Raw genomic sequence first — 18,388 nt, forward strand, 5'->3', positions numbered from 1 at the left:
CTGACATCCTTTATTCTTTACACCTACATTCTAAAGAATGATCAAAACGCGCCAAAACAACTGAATGATCAGAAAGTGCCAAAATAACCCCCTTGCAGGGCTAGGGGTGGAACCTAAATCTGTTTGTTATTTCTGGCAGGTCTTGTTTTCTGCTGGTGCACATTTGCTTGATCACTCCAGCGTAAAAGCAGCAGGGAGAATGGGGGGCCGTCAATTCAATAAGACCACTTTAGCCCACCTCTACCCACGTCAGCCTGGTTGGAGGGCTCCTTCTTAACCAGCAAAGTCTCAGATTTAGCTCCTTTCCCATCCAGCCACCCCCAACTTTTATCTGGACCAAAGTTTAGTCTCTAATTGAAATTCTGATTCCTTCCTGAAGTTCTCCCTTTCCTGTGTTTTCTTATCAATAAATCCTCCCTCCTCTTATTTAAGCTCAGCCTTGTTTGGGGACAGCATAATTAGAATGCCTGAATAGTCCTAGGACCAACATAAGAGAAAAAATTAAAAAACAGAAAAGCCTTGCTAAACAATCAGATCCAGAAGTCACAAGAGCCAGTTCTGCTGGGCTTTCGGGGAGCAGGGAATTCCAGAATTACACAGATTCTTTCAGAGAACAGGAAAGGAGGAAACACTCCCTAACTCATGAGGCCAGTATAATCCAGATATCAAAATCAGACAAGGACATTAAGGAAAATCAAAGTCATAGGCCAACTTCACTAAAATATAGATGCAAAAAACCCGAAAGCCCATAAATAAAATATCAGCAAACAGAATCCAAAAATACAAACACAAGAATATACATTATGACCAAAGTATTCCAGGAATCCATGAACACAAGGATATACAAGCTTTTAAAAAAAGTTACAAATATAATTCACCATATGAGCAGATTGAGGAAAAATAACATGATCACAAGAGATACAGGAAAGCATGAGAAAATGTCACATCTTAAAAATTCATAGCAAGTGGGACTAGAAGGGAACTAAAAACCTGCAGAAACAAATTTAACCGTGAAACTCTAAAATCAAGAACAAGAGAGAATGTCCACCATCACCATGTTCAACATTATATTTGGAGGTCCAAACAATACAGTAAGAACTGAAAACAAATTGTTAGCTGATATGTTCATCAATACAAAAAATCCTACAGAATATACAGAATAATCATTGGCAAGAGTTGTACAAGGTATTTGGATACAAAAATCTATATAACAATCCTCAGGCCTCCCTCCCAAGAAAGGCCATTTCTGAATACAAGTTATTACAAAACTTTAGTCAAATAGACGATACCATTTACAGTAGCAACAGCAAATAAATGGTAACTAGGAGTAAATCTAATAAAATATATTCTAGACCTTTATGGAAGGAAACTATAAAGCTTTAAATAAAGGCCAAAGACAGCGGGAGATACATATGACTTGAAAAGCATTATCAAAATGCCTATTTTCATTATTATGACACAACTTAAAGATACGGCACGTGAGTGCCTTGGCTGGCTAAGCATCTGATTCTTAGTTTTGGCTCAGATCGTGATCTCAGGGTTGTGGGATCAAGCCCCATTATCGGGCTCTGCGCTCAGTACGGAGTCTGCTTTTCCCTCTTCCTTTGTTCCTTCCCCCACCCTATCTCTAAAATAAATAAATAAAATCTTTAAAATTTTTTTTAAAATAAAATCAAAAGGTTTTTGGATCTGGCACTGAAGGTGACAGAACCAGAAGAACCAGAAGATGGTTGTAAAATTTATGAATAGGAAAACACCCAAGAAATTCTTTACAAGAGAGAACTGTTTGGTTTGTTCAATGCTGTTTTGCCAGCACATATACAGTTCCTAGTACATACAGTATTGGCCACAAATATTCATTCAATGACTTTTTTATTGAATGAACACAGCAGCGAGGCTTATCCTAACCATTTGTAAAATTAAGATAGAATGGAACTGACACGGAATAGGCAGAAAAACTAATGGAACAGAATAGATGGCCCAAAAAAATCCACATATATGAAACCTGACATATAAAGAACAGATCATAGGGGAAAGATGAACTAGTCAAAAAAAAGATGCTTTGAATAGCTGCTTGTGGATATGAGGAAAGTGAAACTGGGTGGAGGGACCTATAAATCTTCAAACACCGCATGCATTATCTCTAGAACCTCTCTAGCAGTCTCATAGATTCTTATTTTCCAAATATATTTAAATGCTATTCTAATTGAAAAAAATATATATAGTGCTTTACTTGGAACAGTATTGCTGAATGATTTAAGTGCTTACTAAATATTATTCTTAGGTCTGAGCTCTCAAACTCACCTTGTTGTGAAGCCTTGCTTCAACCACTTTGTAGCTTCGTGACCTTGGAGAGGTTACTTGATTTCTCTGAGATTCAATTTACTCTTCTACAAAATGAACTTATACTAATACTTAACAACAGAGTAACTGGTGGAGTTTTTAATTCTTTTAGTGTTTTTAGAATGCCATTGAGCTTGTAGATTAGCATTTAGAATTGACATAAGTTAAGAGCTTACATCTTCAAATCTAAGAATACAGTGTGCTTTTCTATTCTTTCAAGTCTTCTATGTGAACCATGGTAGCATTTTTAGGTTTTCTGACAGAAATGTTACACTTCATTTTAGTGCATAAAAGTATTTTTTGTTTGCTATCGTATAAGGAGTCTCTTCCTCCACTGTATCTTTTATTTGGTTTATAAAAGGATAATTTTTTTCATGAAATACTACTGTGCAATATGGACTGGGGCAGGGATTAGAGAAAGAACAGCAATTGATTCCATTTTGAGGGAGGATGGAATTCATTAGGCTTCTCTCAATCTACTTACTCAAATTTAAAACTTTATGTCTGGGAATATTACAGAAAAGCATCCAGCAAAACATTAACATACTAGAACCTCTGCAGCGTAATTTGGTTTTCTCTCCTTGAATAGCACTGAAAAATGACCTTATTACCCCATGGTATGGAACCCAAAAACAGCAGTGAAGGCTTCGACAGAATTTGTACAAATCTGAAAATCCCAGGGCATATGCCTGATGCTTTATTCACAAAAGGACATAGTGACAGCTTAAATCTACAAGTAACTATTAGGTTATATGGCTTCTAAAACGTCACTATTACATAATTTATAGCATTTTGTATACTGAGTTTCTGTGCCAGGAAATACACAATTGTTAACTATTTTACATGACGTCTATTTATTTTTAATTATCCAGTTTCATTGATTCTGAAATTTGTTTAGTAAGACCTTTGAAAGCTAAACAATGGTAAATGAATGAATGAATGAATGAATGAATGAATGGTAAAAGTTCTCTGAAGCATTTACTCCAGTTCACGTAACAAAATCAAGAGTTCCAATTCAATTTAGGACATAGTTTCCATTAAGAGCAAAATGTCTGTCCTCTCCTGTGTTTAGACCACACTGGCTGCCCCTGAAAACTGCCCCTTTTGTACCTCTCCTTTGTGGTTTTTCACAGCTGCCCTCACCTGAACTTCGGATTCCAACTGAGCCCTGAATTTCAATTTGTGACCCTCTGAGCACTCAAGTCCTTCCTGTTAGTATATTACTTCGAATGTAAGTTGTCATATTGCTCCATAAAAACCATGCAGTCATTATTGCTATTGCTCTGGTAGGTGGGGCTCTTTCCATCAGTCTTTTCTGTTCCTTCTCTTCTCTTCACAGTCCTTGGCACAAAAGTGCTCAATGGACACTCTTGGCTGACCACCAGTCCTATTCACCTATAGAAACCAAATATTACACTACTATGGGATCCTTGGCATTTGAAAAAAACATTGTAACATTGTAATGTGTGTGACCCAGATATTGTTTAGTGTCTAGCAGTAGAGTAATGAAAGCAAATTGCAAATATAAAATTCATTTTAAAAAAAGTCCATCCTCTACTGGGGTGTTTGGGGGTGGAAGAGTGGTCACGAACAACCAATAAGTTGAAATTTATGTCATATCTTAAATAATTTACATGTTCAGCAGAGAAAACAAACATTGCAAATCAATTATTTGGCTTTTTAGTTCAGTGGTGGAAACTAGGCATTTACTTGGCTAAAGAAAAAAACAACTCAGGGTGTGCCTGGGTAGCTCAGACAGTTAAGTGTCTGCCTTCTGCTCAAGTCATGATCGAGGGTCCTGGGATGGAGCCCCACATCACTGGGCTCCCTGCTCAACAGAGAGCCTGCTTCTCCCTCTCCCTCTGCCTCTTCCCTCTGTTCATGCTTTCTCTCATGCACACTCTCTCTCAAATAAATAAATCTTTAAAAAAAAAAAAGAAAAAAACTCAGATGAAGCAGAAATAGCATAAACCAATTAATACAAAATAAGTCAAAACAACAGCAGAGTTTTAAGATATAATATGCATGAATTTCATTACACAAGCTATTATAGTTAAAATACCACTAAATGTACTCAAAATGATATGTAAAAATAAAAATAGCTGAACAAAGGGTGGTCAAACCTCAAAACAAGTGCTATAACCACCACCCAAAAATGCAAAATAGAGGAAGTTGTCTTCTTCAGAGTTTAAGAGGGAAAAAATGCTCATTCTATCTAACTTTTATTCCACCAGGGAAAGTAGTCCCACAGAGGAAAAATCAGTTTCACGCCCTTCCTATGTGTTCAAAGAACAAATACAATTTGCCATTACTAACATTAAAAGAGGCAAGCAGTATTACATTAGCATCAAAAGCATTTTTATCAGTACTAGCATAGCTGGCTTTTAATTTGCACTCATAAACTAAGCAAACTAAGTCTGCAGTAGTTTGCCTATACACACACACCCTAAAAACCCCAGAAGGCTGTGAAGATTAAAATTTTACTCCCGGAGAATAACTGATTATCTTACCAATTTTCATTTGATTTCATTCTAAAGACATCAGTAAAAGTGCTACTAGAATCGTGACAATATGAATTCATGCAATAAAGTCCAAACAACAGAAATTCTCCCCCTACTTAACAAATCTCTAAATGCTTTAAGGAAAAAGAAAACGTATAATACATACTTTCAATGTCTTTCCAACCAGCTCTTCATAGATTCATACGTACTTCTTGCCCACAACCACAACTCATGAGATGAAAAAAATACAGATGAAAGCTTGACTTACTCCCCACCCACACTACAGGTAATGAAAAGAAATGCTGTCCGTAAGTCACCGTAAAATGAAAGGATTAAAACACAGGTCACACATGAGAAAGCAAGGAGGGAAAAATACAGAGGCCAACTATTAATCATGGTCACGTTAAGTGGCTTCATTAGAAAAAAAGCAGCTCAACAGGATTTTTTTTTTAATATTTTACTTATTTATTCATGAGACAGAGACAGAGAAAGAGAGAGAGAGAGAGAGAGAGAGAGAGAGAGGTAGGCAGAGACACAGGCCAAGGGAGAAGCTGGCTCCCTGCAAGAAGACCCATGTGGGACTCGATCCTGGATCCTGAGCCAAAGGCAGACGCTCAACCGCTGAGTCACCCAGGCGTCCCAACAGGATTTCTCTTTAAATAAAATATAACAATGCGGTGCTTATAACACCGGTGCTTAACAACAAAAGGGTGAGCAAAAAAAAAAAAAAAAAAAAGCATCAAATTTAGTCAACAGAGGAAAGCAAACATGAAAACATCGCATCAAACATGGTCAAATTTATTCGGCAACAGCTATAGGGAGACTTTTAAATGCCATTCTGCAATAATGGAAACAGTATTACTTAGGCAACAGAATGTATCTGTCAATGCAAAAACTATCAGAAACACTAGAAGTTGAAAAAATATCTATAGCATGTAGTCAAATGTGATAAAATTACATTGCTCATAACAACATTAAGTAAAAACACTAATAGGACACTTAATATAAATTATTCAAAAAATTTGTAAAGTATTTTATAGGATATAAGGAGAAAAAAAAATCAGTAGCAAAACAAGGACATATACTGCATTCATTTTGATTTTAACTATCTTGATATTTTAAAAGTTTAAAAATTCTAGCCCAAGCAGTACAATTATAGAAACAAGAGTTAACTATTGAAAGGGAAAAAGTATGTATGGAGACAGGTATTAACTGGACTTATAGTGTTGATCATTTCCCAGTATATGCAAAAACTGAATCATTATGCTGTACACCTGAAACTAATATAAAGTTATGGATGCCTGGGTGGCTCAGTCAGCTAAGCGTCTGCTTTCAGCTCAGGTCATGATCCTGGGGTCCCAGGATCAAGTCCTGTATCAGGCTCTCCCTGCTCCATGGGGAGCCTGCCTCTCACTCTGCCTCTGTCTAACTCTCTGTTTCTCATGAATGAATAAATAATATCTTTAAAAAAATAAATTAATATCTCAATTATACCTCAACAAAAGTTAAATAATAAATAGGAAGACACAAACAAAAAGGCAAGAAGAAAACATTTACAATACACATAGCTGCCAAAGGACTCGTGTTCCAAATGTAAGAAGCTTTGCAATTCAGTAACATAAGCAACCCAATTTTTTAAAAAGACAAAGGATTTGAACAAACAGATGGCCAATATACACCTAAAAAGATGTTCACTGTCATCAGTCAGAGTAAAGCAAATTAAAACCACAGTGAGATACTACTTCACATCCATTAAACTAGCTAAAATACCAAGTGCTGGTAAGTACCCAAAAGAACTGAAACTTCCATACACCTTTGGTTATAAAATGGTACAACTGGGACGCCTGGGTGGCTCAATAGTTGAGCATCTGCCTTCAGCTCAGGTCACATTTACAATATGACCTAATAATCCACAAGTTGGTTTATAATCCAAGAGAAATGAAAAATAAATCAACATGGTAGCATATATATGGATATTCAGTGTGGCTTTATTTTTTTTTAATAAAGATTTTATTTATTTGCTCATGAGAGACACAGAAAGACAGGCAGAGGGAGGAGAAGCAGGCTCCATGCAAGGAGTCCAATGTGGGGCTGGATCCCAGCAATCTAGGATCAGGCCTGAGCAAAAGGCAGGTGCTCAACCGCTGAGCCACCCAGGCATCCCTTCAGTTCGCCTTTATTCATAGTTCCTAAAACCTGGTAACAATCCAAATGTTCCATCAACAAGTAAACAGACAAATAAATTGCAGTGTATCATAGTATGGAACTCAAGCAAGCAACAAATAGGAACTAACTACCAAAACAAGCAATATCATGGATGAATCCCAAAACATCCCAGGCACAAAGGAGTACATACTGTATAATTCCATAACATAAAATCCAAAACAGGCAAAATTAAACTATAGTGATCAATACAGTGGGTACCTCTGGAGATTATTAATTGGGAAGGGACACAAGGGACTTTTTGGGGTGATGAAATATTCTCTATCTTGCTTGTGCTAATGGTCACATAATTTTGACATACAAATTGGTCAACACTCACCTAATCCACTGAATATGGTTGCATTTTATTGTACATGGTTACAACTAAAGAATGAGAAGGCAAGCAGGAATGCAATGGATGGGCATAACAGGAAGCTCTGACCTTTTTTTTTTTTTTTTTTTTTTTTTTTACAGACTTTTGTATTGCTCTGTATATGGTAAGGTTAAAAAAAATCTTATTTTTAATGAAATTTGCACTAATATTTCAACTCAAAACAATCACACATATATTATCACTGGAGCAAAGCAGAAATCAAGACATAGATCCCTTATGAAAGATATAACAGGGATCCCTGGGTGGCGCAGCGGTTTGGTGCCTGCCTTTGGCCCAGGGCGCGATCCTGGAGACCTGGGATCGAATCCCACGTCGGGCTCCCGGTGCATGGAGCCTGCTTCTCCCTCTGCCTGTGTGTGTCTCTGCCTCTCTCTCTCTCTGTGTGACTATCATAAATAAATAAAAATTTACAAAAAAAAAAAAAAAAAGAAAGATATAACAAAATAAGAAAATCTGATCAGAGAAAAAGACATATGTACCAGATTTTGAGAGAAATGTTTTTCTAAGCTTTAAGTGATAAAAGAAATCTTGATTTTACTCTATTCTGTGTTTACCACATAACAGGAAAACTAACTGAAGTAAAAGGCATACAGTAAAGGCATACATTTCCTATCAATTAGCAAATTTATTTATTTACAATTTTTTAAATATAAAATGACCACTGTAAAAAACTTATAGCAGTATACAGAAGAAAATAACTCAGTATTTGGGTCTCTTTCTTCCCATTGTTTTTTCTATTATTTTAAGGATGAAAATCAGGACAAGACATACCATGTAATATTTTTTCTTTGTGTAAATTATAGTATCAGCAACTTCCTGTTTCAACATATGGATTTTTAAAATCATTTTTCATAGGCTGCATTGATCTGCTTTACATCCACTAGAAGGATGAACAGTATTTTAACCATTGGCCTATTTAGGACAATTACAGCATGTCACTATTATAAATCTTGTCATAATAAATCTTTGTAAAATGATCTTTATGGTTCTTACTCATTTCCTTAGTAAAAATCCCTGGAGGTATGCTTATCAAGTCAAAGGATAAGGATAGGCTATTGATAAACTACAAACTATACTCAAGAAAGCTGTATCAATTGTATTCCCTTAAGAGTACATTCAGCAGCACTGAAGTTTGAAGTTCTTTTTCCCTATTTAGGATATAAGTGCAGTGAAGAAAATCCAGACACAGGAAAGAAAAACAACAAAACTAATTAAAATCATCCAGGAATGTTTACTCTTGAGTCCTTCCTTCTCTATGCATACATAATTAAACTTGTGTTGTATTGTATATGCTTTTATAATCTATTTTCCTCCCCTACTTACTGATACATTTCTTCCTTACCAAAGTGTCTAAAAATTAATTTTAGTAACGTGGGCCATTATTAAATCCATCTTTTATTACTGACCACATAAGCCATTTCTGAAATTTTAGCATAAGTCACATGGTCATAAAATTTTGTATATAAATCTTTGTACCATATAGTAAATTCCCAGATCAGAGAAAAATCCTTGAAAAATAACTACTGGGTCAAAGTTTGTGAAACTGAAGGCTTAATTTAGCTTTTAGATTTATAATTTCAAGAGCAGTGTAAAAGAGTATCCGTATCCCCATACCTTTACCTATAATAGGTCACTTCTATTGACTTTTGTCAATTGATAACTTAAAATTCTTTTAAGAATTTTATTTTACTTAAATATTTCTTCTTTTATTTCTATCTTTTTTGCTACTCAATGAGAGATAAAACACAGTATTTTGTTTAATTGTTCATCCTACTGACATTTTTCTTTTAAGACATAAGAACTGTATTGTCAGCATGTTTTTAAAATATATTCAATTCTGATATACCTGTAATGTAACCTATGAAATTACCCATTTAGGTAAAAAAAAAAATTTTTAAGATTTTACTTATTCATGATAGACAGAGAGAGAGAGAAAAGAGAGAGAGAGGCAGACACAGGCAGAGGGAGAAGCAGGCTCCATGCCCAGAGCCCAATGCGGGACTTAATCCTGGGACTCCAGGATCACGCCCTGGGCCAAAGGCAGGCACTGAACTCTTGAGCCACCCAGGGATCCCCAGGTAAAAAAGTTTTTTAAAGCATTTATGTACATCTAGATTATTCTGCCTATTTCTGGCTGAGACTCCCATCAGACTTTGTCTTGTTTCTAAAATGTCTCCTTCATCCATAATCACATATGGATGTGACTGGATTTTATATATATTTGTGTGTGTGTGTGTATACATGTATGTGTGTATATGTGTGTGTGTGTGCGTATGTATGTATTTCCTTTCCACCCTCCAGGGAGGAAAAAAAAATATTGCTATCCTGCTCAGCTTTTGATGCTTCAGTTTGTATTCTAGATTCAATCTTCTACTTTCTCAAAGGTCCTTGCCATCACCATTCTCGTGTTTCCTATCATACTGGCTCTTCTTTGGCATTATAAACAAGAATTATTCTTTTAATTTTAAAACACATGCACCCCAGTTTTTACCTTCCTTCTTTCTCCTCCATCAGTAATTCTTTTAACCTCCCATTTATTGTAGTCTGGCTTCTATTCCTATCATTCCATTAATACTGCCCTTTCTGACCTATTCATTGCAATCTTAGAATTTTCACCCTTAGATTACTTAACCAATGTAAGACGTGACCCTGCTCAACACTCACAACATTTCTTGAAGCTCTCTCCTCTTGGTTTCTGCAATACCTAACACAGTTTTTGTCTCTAGTTCTCCAAGGCATTCACAATCATTCTCTTCCTTTTCTTCCTCCTGTCCTCTTTTCAATGGCAGCCTTCCAGAGCTCTATCTTGAGCCATGACCTCCTCCATATTGGTAAGCCTCATCTACACAAGCTACCTCAATTATTCATTACTTTATATTCCCAAATCTTTCTCTGCCCAGATCTCTTTACTACACTACTCCTCTGGTCATAAATAAGGATAATACATGCCTTCACATAGCTGCCCCTGAAGCACCTCACCTCAAACACAACAGGTATAGAGCTGAACTAGTTATGATATCAAGTTGGGGACGCCTGGGTGGCTTAGCAGTTAGACATGTGCCTTTGGCTCAGGGCATGATCCCCAGGGTCCAGGGATCAAGTCCTGCATCGGGCTCCCTGCGAGGAACCTGTGTCTCTGCCTCTCTCTCTTGTCTCTCATGAATAAATAAAATCTTTTAAAAAAAAAATCATGTTGAACAGCATAATAATAACTCACAATGGGCATCAAGAGGTACAAAAATATTAATCCATTGTTAAGTTAATAACCCAAAGTCAAGAGAAATTTTAAAAAACATAATAAAAACATTGAAGGAAAATATTAATTACAGCATTATTTCATATAATCCAAAAAAAAAAAAAAAAAAAAAACCTTAAAAGACTTTTCCTTCTGGAAAGATAGAGTACACATACTTTCTCCATTCCTCCTGCTATGCAAAAGTAAAACTTAATATTACACACAAAACAAATATAAGAAGACTCAAAGAGGAGGCAGTGCTAATGCTTTGGAAACCAAGGGAAAAAACTGTGGTGAGTCCCTTGTGTTTTGTTTTTTTTTAACCTTGAAAATGCCAGAAATGGATCTGAAAAAGCCTCCAACCTGGAAATACCAATAGGAGCAAACAAAAAGAATTCCAACAAAAGCATGCTCTTTCTGACCAAGGGACTATAAAAAGGGCAATCCAGAAAGATGGAAAGCTTTTAGACAATAACCACCCTACTCCACTCAAACCACCACAAAAATAAATTAAAAAACAAAAAACACACACCATGTGGGGTGTCTGGATGGCTCAGTTGGTTGAGCATTAAGCTCTTGATTTCAGCTTAGATCATGATCTCAGGGTCATGAGATCAAGCACCACACTGAGCCCCATAATGAGCTCCATGCTGGGCATAGAGCCTGCTTAAGAGTCTTTCCCTCTCCCCATGCCCTCCCTGCCCTTCACGTGTGTGCACATTCTCTCTCACCCTCCAAAAGGAAAAAAGAAAAAGCCACTATGGTCACACTCATACCCCACCAGCAAAGGCCCAGTGGGGAGCCTAGAGTTCCACTCTCAAGGCTATAAACACCCCATTGGAATAGTGTCAGAAAAGGCCAACTACGGAGCCAGGGCTTTCATCCCTAATGGCCGGTTATAAACTCTCCCCTAACAGTGTCGAAGAAGATTTTGAGGGGAAGCCTGAATTTCCATCCTATCCAAGAGTAATATGGAGTGTCCCCCACCTCAGGCTTCAGTGGCAGCTCCATGGACATCTATCTCCACCTGGCAGCAATGAGGCAACACCTCCACCTTCCTTCTCCTGCCAGAGTAGTATGAAAAAAGTCAACTAAAATAAATGGCCTGAGTAAGATCCAAAGCCTCAGAACAAAGCATGAAAATGTACAAGGTTTCAATTAGAAAATCCAAAAACCAGAAAGATCTCAAACAGAAGGATAAAAATAATCAAAAGATACCAACATCAAAAGGACAGAGAAGTTACAATCATCTGAAGAAGACATTAAAGTGGTCTTGATAAAATATTTAAGCATGTTTGAAAGAAATGAAAAAAAGTCTCAGAAAAAAGGTCAAATCTCAGCGAATATGTTTTTAAAAACCAAATGGGGGGCAGCCCTGGTGGCGCAGCAGTTTAGTGCCACCTGCAGCTCAGGGTGTGATCCTGGAGACCTGGGATCAAGTCCCACATCAGGCTCCTTGCATGGAGCCTGCTTCTCCCTCTGCCTGTGTCTCTGCCTCTCTCTCTCTCTCTCTCTCTCTCTCTCTGTCTCTCATGAATAAATAAATAAAATATTAAAAAAAAAAACAAATGGGAAATTACGCTAGAAAATAGAATAAAATAAAAAATTTAGAAGTTGGTCTAAATAGCAAATGGAAGGAAAAAAGAGATATTCAATGGACTTAAAGAATAGAAACTGCCCAGTCTGAAAAACTGAGAAAAATAGAATGGAAAAAAAAAAATTAACAGGCCTCAAGACCCTGAGGGCCTATAATAAAAGATCTAAAATTCACATTATCAGAATACCAGAAGAGGACAGAAAGGGACTGAGAAAATACTTGAAGAAATAATAGCTGAAAACTTCCCAAATTTGGCAAGACAAAAACCTACAGTCAAGCAGCTGAGCAAACCCAAAAAAAGGAAAAAACCCAAAGAAATCCACACCTAGATACATCATTACTAAACTTCTAAAACCTTAAGAAAAAGTCTTAAAAAGGCAGTAAGAGAAAAACATCATACCTATAGGTGAAAAAAAAAAACTATTAAAATTACTACAGATTTCTCATCAGAAACCATAGAGACCAGAAGTGACACAATCTTTCAGGTGCCGAAGAAAAAGAATTATCAACCCAGAATCCTATATCCAGAAAAAAAAATTGTTTCTGAAATGAAGATAAAGCAAATATAGAGACTCTGCCACGAGCAGACTTCCTCTAAAAGAATGGCAAAGAAGTTCTCTAAATAGGAAGGAAATAATAAAAGAAGCTTCAGGAAGGAAGGAAGGATGGACACAGCAAAAATATGGACGAGTATGACAGATTTTCCTGCTCTTTAATTTTCTAAAGTACACTTGACATTTGAAGCAAAATTATAATTGGTTCTATATGTATATAGAGGAAACACTGAAAATTATTCTAAGCAGGAGAGAGTAAGCAGGAGAGAGTAGAGAAACATAAAGTGAAGTACGGGTTTTTTGTTTTTTTTTAAGATTTTATTTATTTATGACAGAGAGAGGCAGAGACACAGGCAGAGGGAGAAGCAGGCTCCCTGCAGGGAGCCCGACGTGGGACTCAATCCCAGGGCTCCAGGATCAGACCCCGGGCCAAAGGCCACCGCTGGGCCACTGGGGCTGCCCAAAGAAAGGTTTTAATACTTCACTCAAACTGGTAAGATGACAATGCCGGTTGACTAGGATAGTAGGATGGAGATGGTAATAATACTTGTGGGATTTTAGGGGTTTTGTGGGTGTTCTGGGTACAATAAGCTAACACCCCATGGGTAGTACTATCATTTCCATTATAGTGATGATGAAATTAAAGTTCAGAGTTGAGAAATTACATTGACAGTAGCTAAGTAGTGAGTAAGAAACTGAATCTCATAGTTATCTGGCTCCAAATCCTGACACTTTTTCATTACATTATAAAAAGGGTTCCTGGGATTAAATCATCATTCAAAACTGTGGATAAAGGGGGAAAAAAAATTTTTTTTTTCACTAACCTCTAACTGAAATTCAGTATTTCCTTCAACTACTGTAGCAGTACCTATGGCGGTCAGCGACAGAAATCACAGACCTGTCTCATTTAACAGTTACTGCAGATACAGCAGAATAGCATTTACACTCAACACAAGTCAAAAAAGAAGACTTCTGTTTTTAGTATTTTGATAACTGGATTTAAATGTAATTAAAACCTACATACTTTATATATTTAAAAAACTGTATTCTGATAAGTCCATAGGTTTCAACAGGTTGCCAAGAGTCATTTGTACAAAAAAAAAAAAAAAAAAAAGATTAAGGAAGCCTTGCATGTAGAAAATTTTCCAAATTCTATCTCAAAAGTCTTAATGGACCACAGCTTCCACGTGCCACTGGAATGAGAAGAACAGCTCTGTTTTTGAGGAGGCACCAGAGAAAGAAAACTTGTAAAATTAAATTATGTCACAAGCAAAACACTTTTTCTTGTTCTCAAAAATCAATACCATAGGAGTCTAGTCCTTAGATGCTTTCGGAATTTAACAAAAACCACCAAGAAACCCCCAACACATACCATGAATTCATTTGTAGGTAATCTCCCAAAAAAGGAGATAATTCAAACCTCTGAACTCAGAAACAAGAACATTAATTCCACCTTCCCCAGCCTTCCACCTCTTACCCACCCCATCCCACCCACTTCCTCTTAAGCACACATTATAATCTATAAATCTAAAGGTGCCCTTAAATGACATGTTTTCAATCAATTTCTTTATGAGAATTAGCAACATCTCAGTATACATACTGAAAGATGTATACGTACTGAAGTATACATACTGAAAGATATACTTTCACACTGGAAAACAGAATTCCTTCTCTCACTCTCATCTCACCTCTCCAAAAAGCACAAGTATCCAAATAAAGGCAAAACTTTTTAGCATAACCACGAAGAGCATTTTTTCTTACCCCATGATCATCTACCAAACTTGGAAATAAAGTTCCTCTCATTCAACAAGGCCACCAAAAGGGTAACACATTTTTAAAATAATTCTTCCCCCCTCCCAAAATTATCAACTCTTCATGAAACATGTTCTCAGTCTAAAAGTTATCCATTTTATGTATGAGCCAAAACTGTCAAAAGTACAGCACAGAACACAGGTCTAGTATATGATACTCCAGATTTTCTTTTATACTTAGTCACACCTACCTAAAATCACATTATGTGAGCATTTATTTTGTAGATCTACAAATAGTATTAAGAATTTTGTGATGGGAAAAGTTAAAGTATCACTTCTTCATACAGGAAATTTAAGGCAAAATTAATCATCAGTTCCTGTAACCACCAACATGAAATCAGAGACAGTGCTTTGGAGAAATGTTCAAAAACAGTGTATGGTAATTTTAGAAGCAAATCACAACACACTAATACACACAAATCTACAGGAAACAGTTTTGTTCACAAATTCAAATGTGAACATTTTATTCTAATAAGAATTATACTCAACTTTTATTTGCTGTTTGAATAGTCAGGGAAAAAAAATAGTTTCCCATCTTGAAGGAAAACCCCTGAAGAACACACTTGTGTCTTGTCAACCAAGTCATGATACCTTGAACATCAAATGAAAAGCTAAGTTTCCATTTGACTACATAATTTAAGTCAATTCAGAGCACATTACTGTTCGTCATTAACTATAACTCAGAAAATGTTTTTTATGAAGAAAAAATATTAAGGATATGTATACCTACCTCCCAACTTAGAAAATAAGATATTAGCAACTCGAGACCTTTATATGTTCCTCAACAATCATATGCCCCCCTCTTCCCCGACCCTACCCAAGGGGTAATCAATACAGAACCTAAATCTGCTGTTTGTCAGTTTTCTAAACTGTACTTACAGAAAGGATGCATTACAAATCTTTGTCCCCACAGTAGCTTTCAACAATGCCTTCATCCAGTTGTAGTAGAAACTCATCAAGTGTGCTTCTGATGAAACCTCATTTACTCTCTCTCCCCCTCTCCCCAATTCAGTGTTCCCCCTAGAATCATACTTGTAACAAGTAAGAGAATTTCATCCATTAAATGAGAATTATCACTCCTTTCAGTTCCCCTCCAGTAGGTGTTGGCATTCTTGTTCCAATTTAATATTCAGTCTATAGTAAGAAGACTGATGTATTTTAGGCGTTGGGAAAACCATTCCCAGCTTCGCTGCTTACTTGCTAAAAGACCTTGGGCAAATCACTTCTTCCCAATCTCTATCTCCTCTTCTCTAGGATGGAAATAACAATGACCATGATCACCACCTTGTCGTCATAAAGGGTTGTTGCTGGTATTAAAAGGAAATCATGTACATAAAAGTTCTCTGAAAACTAAAGTATTACACAAATGCAAAAGATCATAACAGTGAGTTCTTAGTATTATAAAAACTCTTAGGAATTATTCTAAAAAGCTAAAATGTGGCTAAGCAATTTTTTACAATTCATTAAATAACGTAATGCTTTTACTACAGAACTTTAAAAGTATTAACAATGCTGAAATAACACAACTCTTTGACTATTTAAAATGAAATTAACTTCTACAACTAATTTGTTCCAAATTCCACAATGAATCAAGATTCTCACTTCCTTAGAAATTATAATAATTAGAAACTCTATAAACCCTCCAAAAGAAGTTACACATAAATCATGTGTTTAAAGTAATAAACACTATTGGACCAAACGGGTTTTTTTTCTTCTCTTATTTTTTTTTTCTTCTTCTCTTATTTTTTAAGCAATTTAGAAAACTCCATGGAATGACAGGATTTATTTATTGAATGCTGTGGGAATTAGTTCACTACTCACCAAAAGAGAATACCACACTCGGTCTTCCACCTTGGGAAGAGGCATTATCAATGCAGGTGCAAAGAATATCATGGCCCCCATCAAAGTAAGCCAAAGTAAGCCAAAGCAATGAGACATTTAGATATTGTATATTGTATAGAAAGAAGTATGAAGACAACTTCTTAAAAACCTTAGGGAAAAAAGGGCAAACAAGATAAAACAATCTAATTAATTTTTTAAAAATTCATAAAGTCATGTGTCAAAGGACTGGAGAATCTCAAAGGACCCTAGATATAATCTTTTTTTTTAAGATTTTATTTATTTATTCATGAGAGACACAGACACAGAGAGAGAGGCAGAGACACAGGGAGAGGGAGAAGCAGGCTCCATGCAGGGAGCCCGACATGGACTTGATCCCGGGTCTCCAGGACCACACCCTGAGCTGAAGACGGCGCTAAACCGCTGAGCCACCCGGCTACCTGATAAAATCTATTTTGGAACCTCCATTTCACAGATGAAGAAACCAAGGCCAACAAGATATAGATCCATTCACTGAATAAGGAAAATATAGTATAACTGGGGGCTTCTGCCCCTAAATAAAATGTGACTATAAATCAAGCATTCTTTGAGGGTATTAAAAAAAAAAATCCCTGTCACAAAATGCAAACTGGAGACAGCAAGTACAAGATGGAAGACAAAGAAGCAAGCTAGGAAATGAAGAAAAGACAAGAGTGGGACATTTAGAGATATAACCTCAAAGGTTCAAAAGTAACAAGTTATTAACCTGGCCTTGGTATCTATCTCTATCCACAAGATATTTATTAATCACAAAGGGAACAGTCTAACAGTGGCTAACTAAGTGGTCAGATTCCACACCAGCATTGGGAAAAACAGACATGTGCCTCCCTAATATGAGGTACTGGAGGAAGACTTCTCCTTTGTGATATTTCTGTCAAAACTACACAATTTGATTCTTAAAAGAAAACATCAGACAACACAAACTGTGGAATATTTTACAAATAACTTTAAGACTAAAAAGACATGAAAAATAAGTGCAATGTGCAATCCTGGATTGGATCCTAGACCAAAAAAAATGTTTCTTTTGTTATATGGACATTATTGGATCAACTAAGTTTAAATAATGTATGTTAGATAACAGTATTACAATTTCCTGGTTTTAGTAACTGTACTAAGGTTATATTAATGCCTCACGATCTTCTTTGTTCTTCAGGAAAAACACTAATGGGTCATTACTTCCATAACTTTCAGAACATTCACAAAAAAAAAAAAATGCATAGGATACTATGGGAGGGGCACCTATTCCAATCTGGATATTCCCTAGGGAAAGGCCTAGAGATGAACCTTGAGTCACATCTAGAAATATGACTAAGAATTAGTCAGATACAAGGGCATACTTGGTAAAGGATAGAGGTTCAGAAGAGTCATGGATCTGTACTTCACACAGATTATGACTAAGTGTGATCAGACTGTGATTCTTCAGACATAATACTGTGTAAGAGCAGGAATTTCAAATAGGTATGCACAGGTGTCTGGGAGTTGCCAGGTCTGGAGAGAGCAGTAGCTGAGGCAGCATGTGCAGGAGTAATGGGACATCGGTCACAAGGAGGCAGGGGAGCAAAAAGGGAGGCAAGGCAATACTTTAAACAAAACTTCACTCACTATTCAATCCTAGCTCTAATTTCAACTAAATGGAAAATGCTTCACAAACCTTTTTTTTTTAACACTGAGGAAAAAAAAAAAAACACTCAAAGATTTCATTATTAAGGCAATTTAGCTCATTACATGAAAGGTATTTTACTCAGGCAAGGTAGTATAGTGTAGCCCTTAGCACCTATGGGTGCTTTATCAGAAAAGAGATTCAAGTCATCTCAGCCATTATTATGGGATCCTGAGCAACATATTTAACCTCTGAACCTCAGTTTCCATAGCT

At 36.3% G+C, this 18,388-nt stretch overlaps 1 protein-coding gene across 4 annotated transcripts in view; it reads right to left on the reverse strand.

The window, feature by feature from the left end:
• The window catches only part of RRAS2 (RAS related 2), an 89,506-nt gene that overhangs the window by 49,452 nt on the left and 21,666 nt on the right, over positions 1 to 18,388 (reverse strand). Inside the window, exon 1 of one of the 4 annotated variants that reach the window (XM_035704253.2) lies at positions 11,663 to 11,707. The exons of the other annotated variants lie outside the window; for them this stretch is intronic. Coding sequence (XP_035560146.1) covers positions 11,663 to 11,692 — 30 coding nt within the window. The 5' untranslated portion in view covers positions 11,693 to 11,707. Of the gene's footprint in view, positions 1 to 11,662; positions 11,708 to 18,388 lie in introns of those variants that run through there. 4 annotated transcript variants of the gene reach the window in all.

This window comes from Canis lupus, chromosome 21 (genome assembly GCF_003254725.2).
Source record: "Canis lupus dingo isolate Sandy chromosome 21, ASM325472v2, whole genome shotgun sequence".
In the NCBI taxonomy this organism is placed as follows: Eukaryota; Metazoa; Chordata; class Mammalia; order Carnivora; family Canidae; genus Canis; species Canis lupus.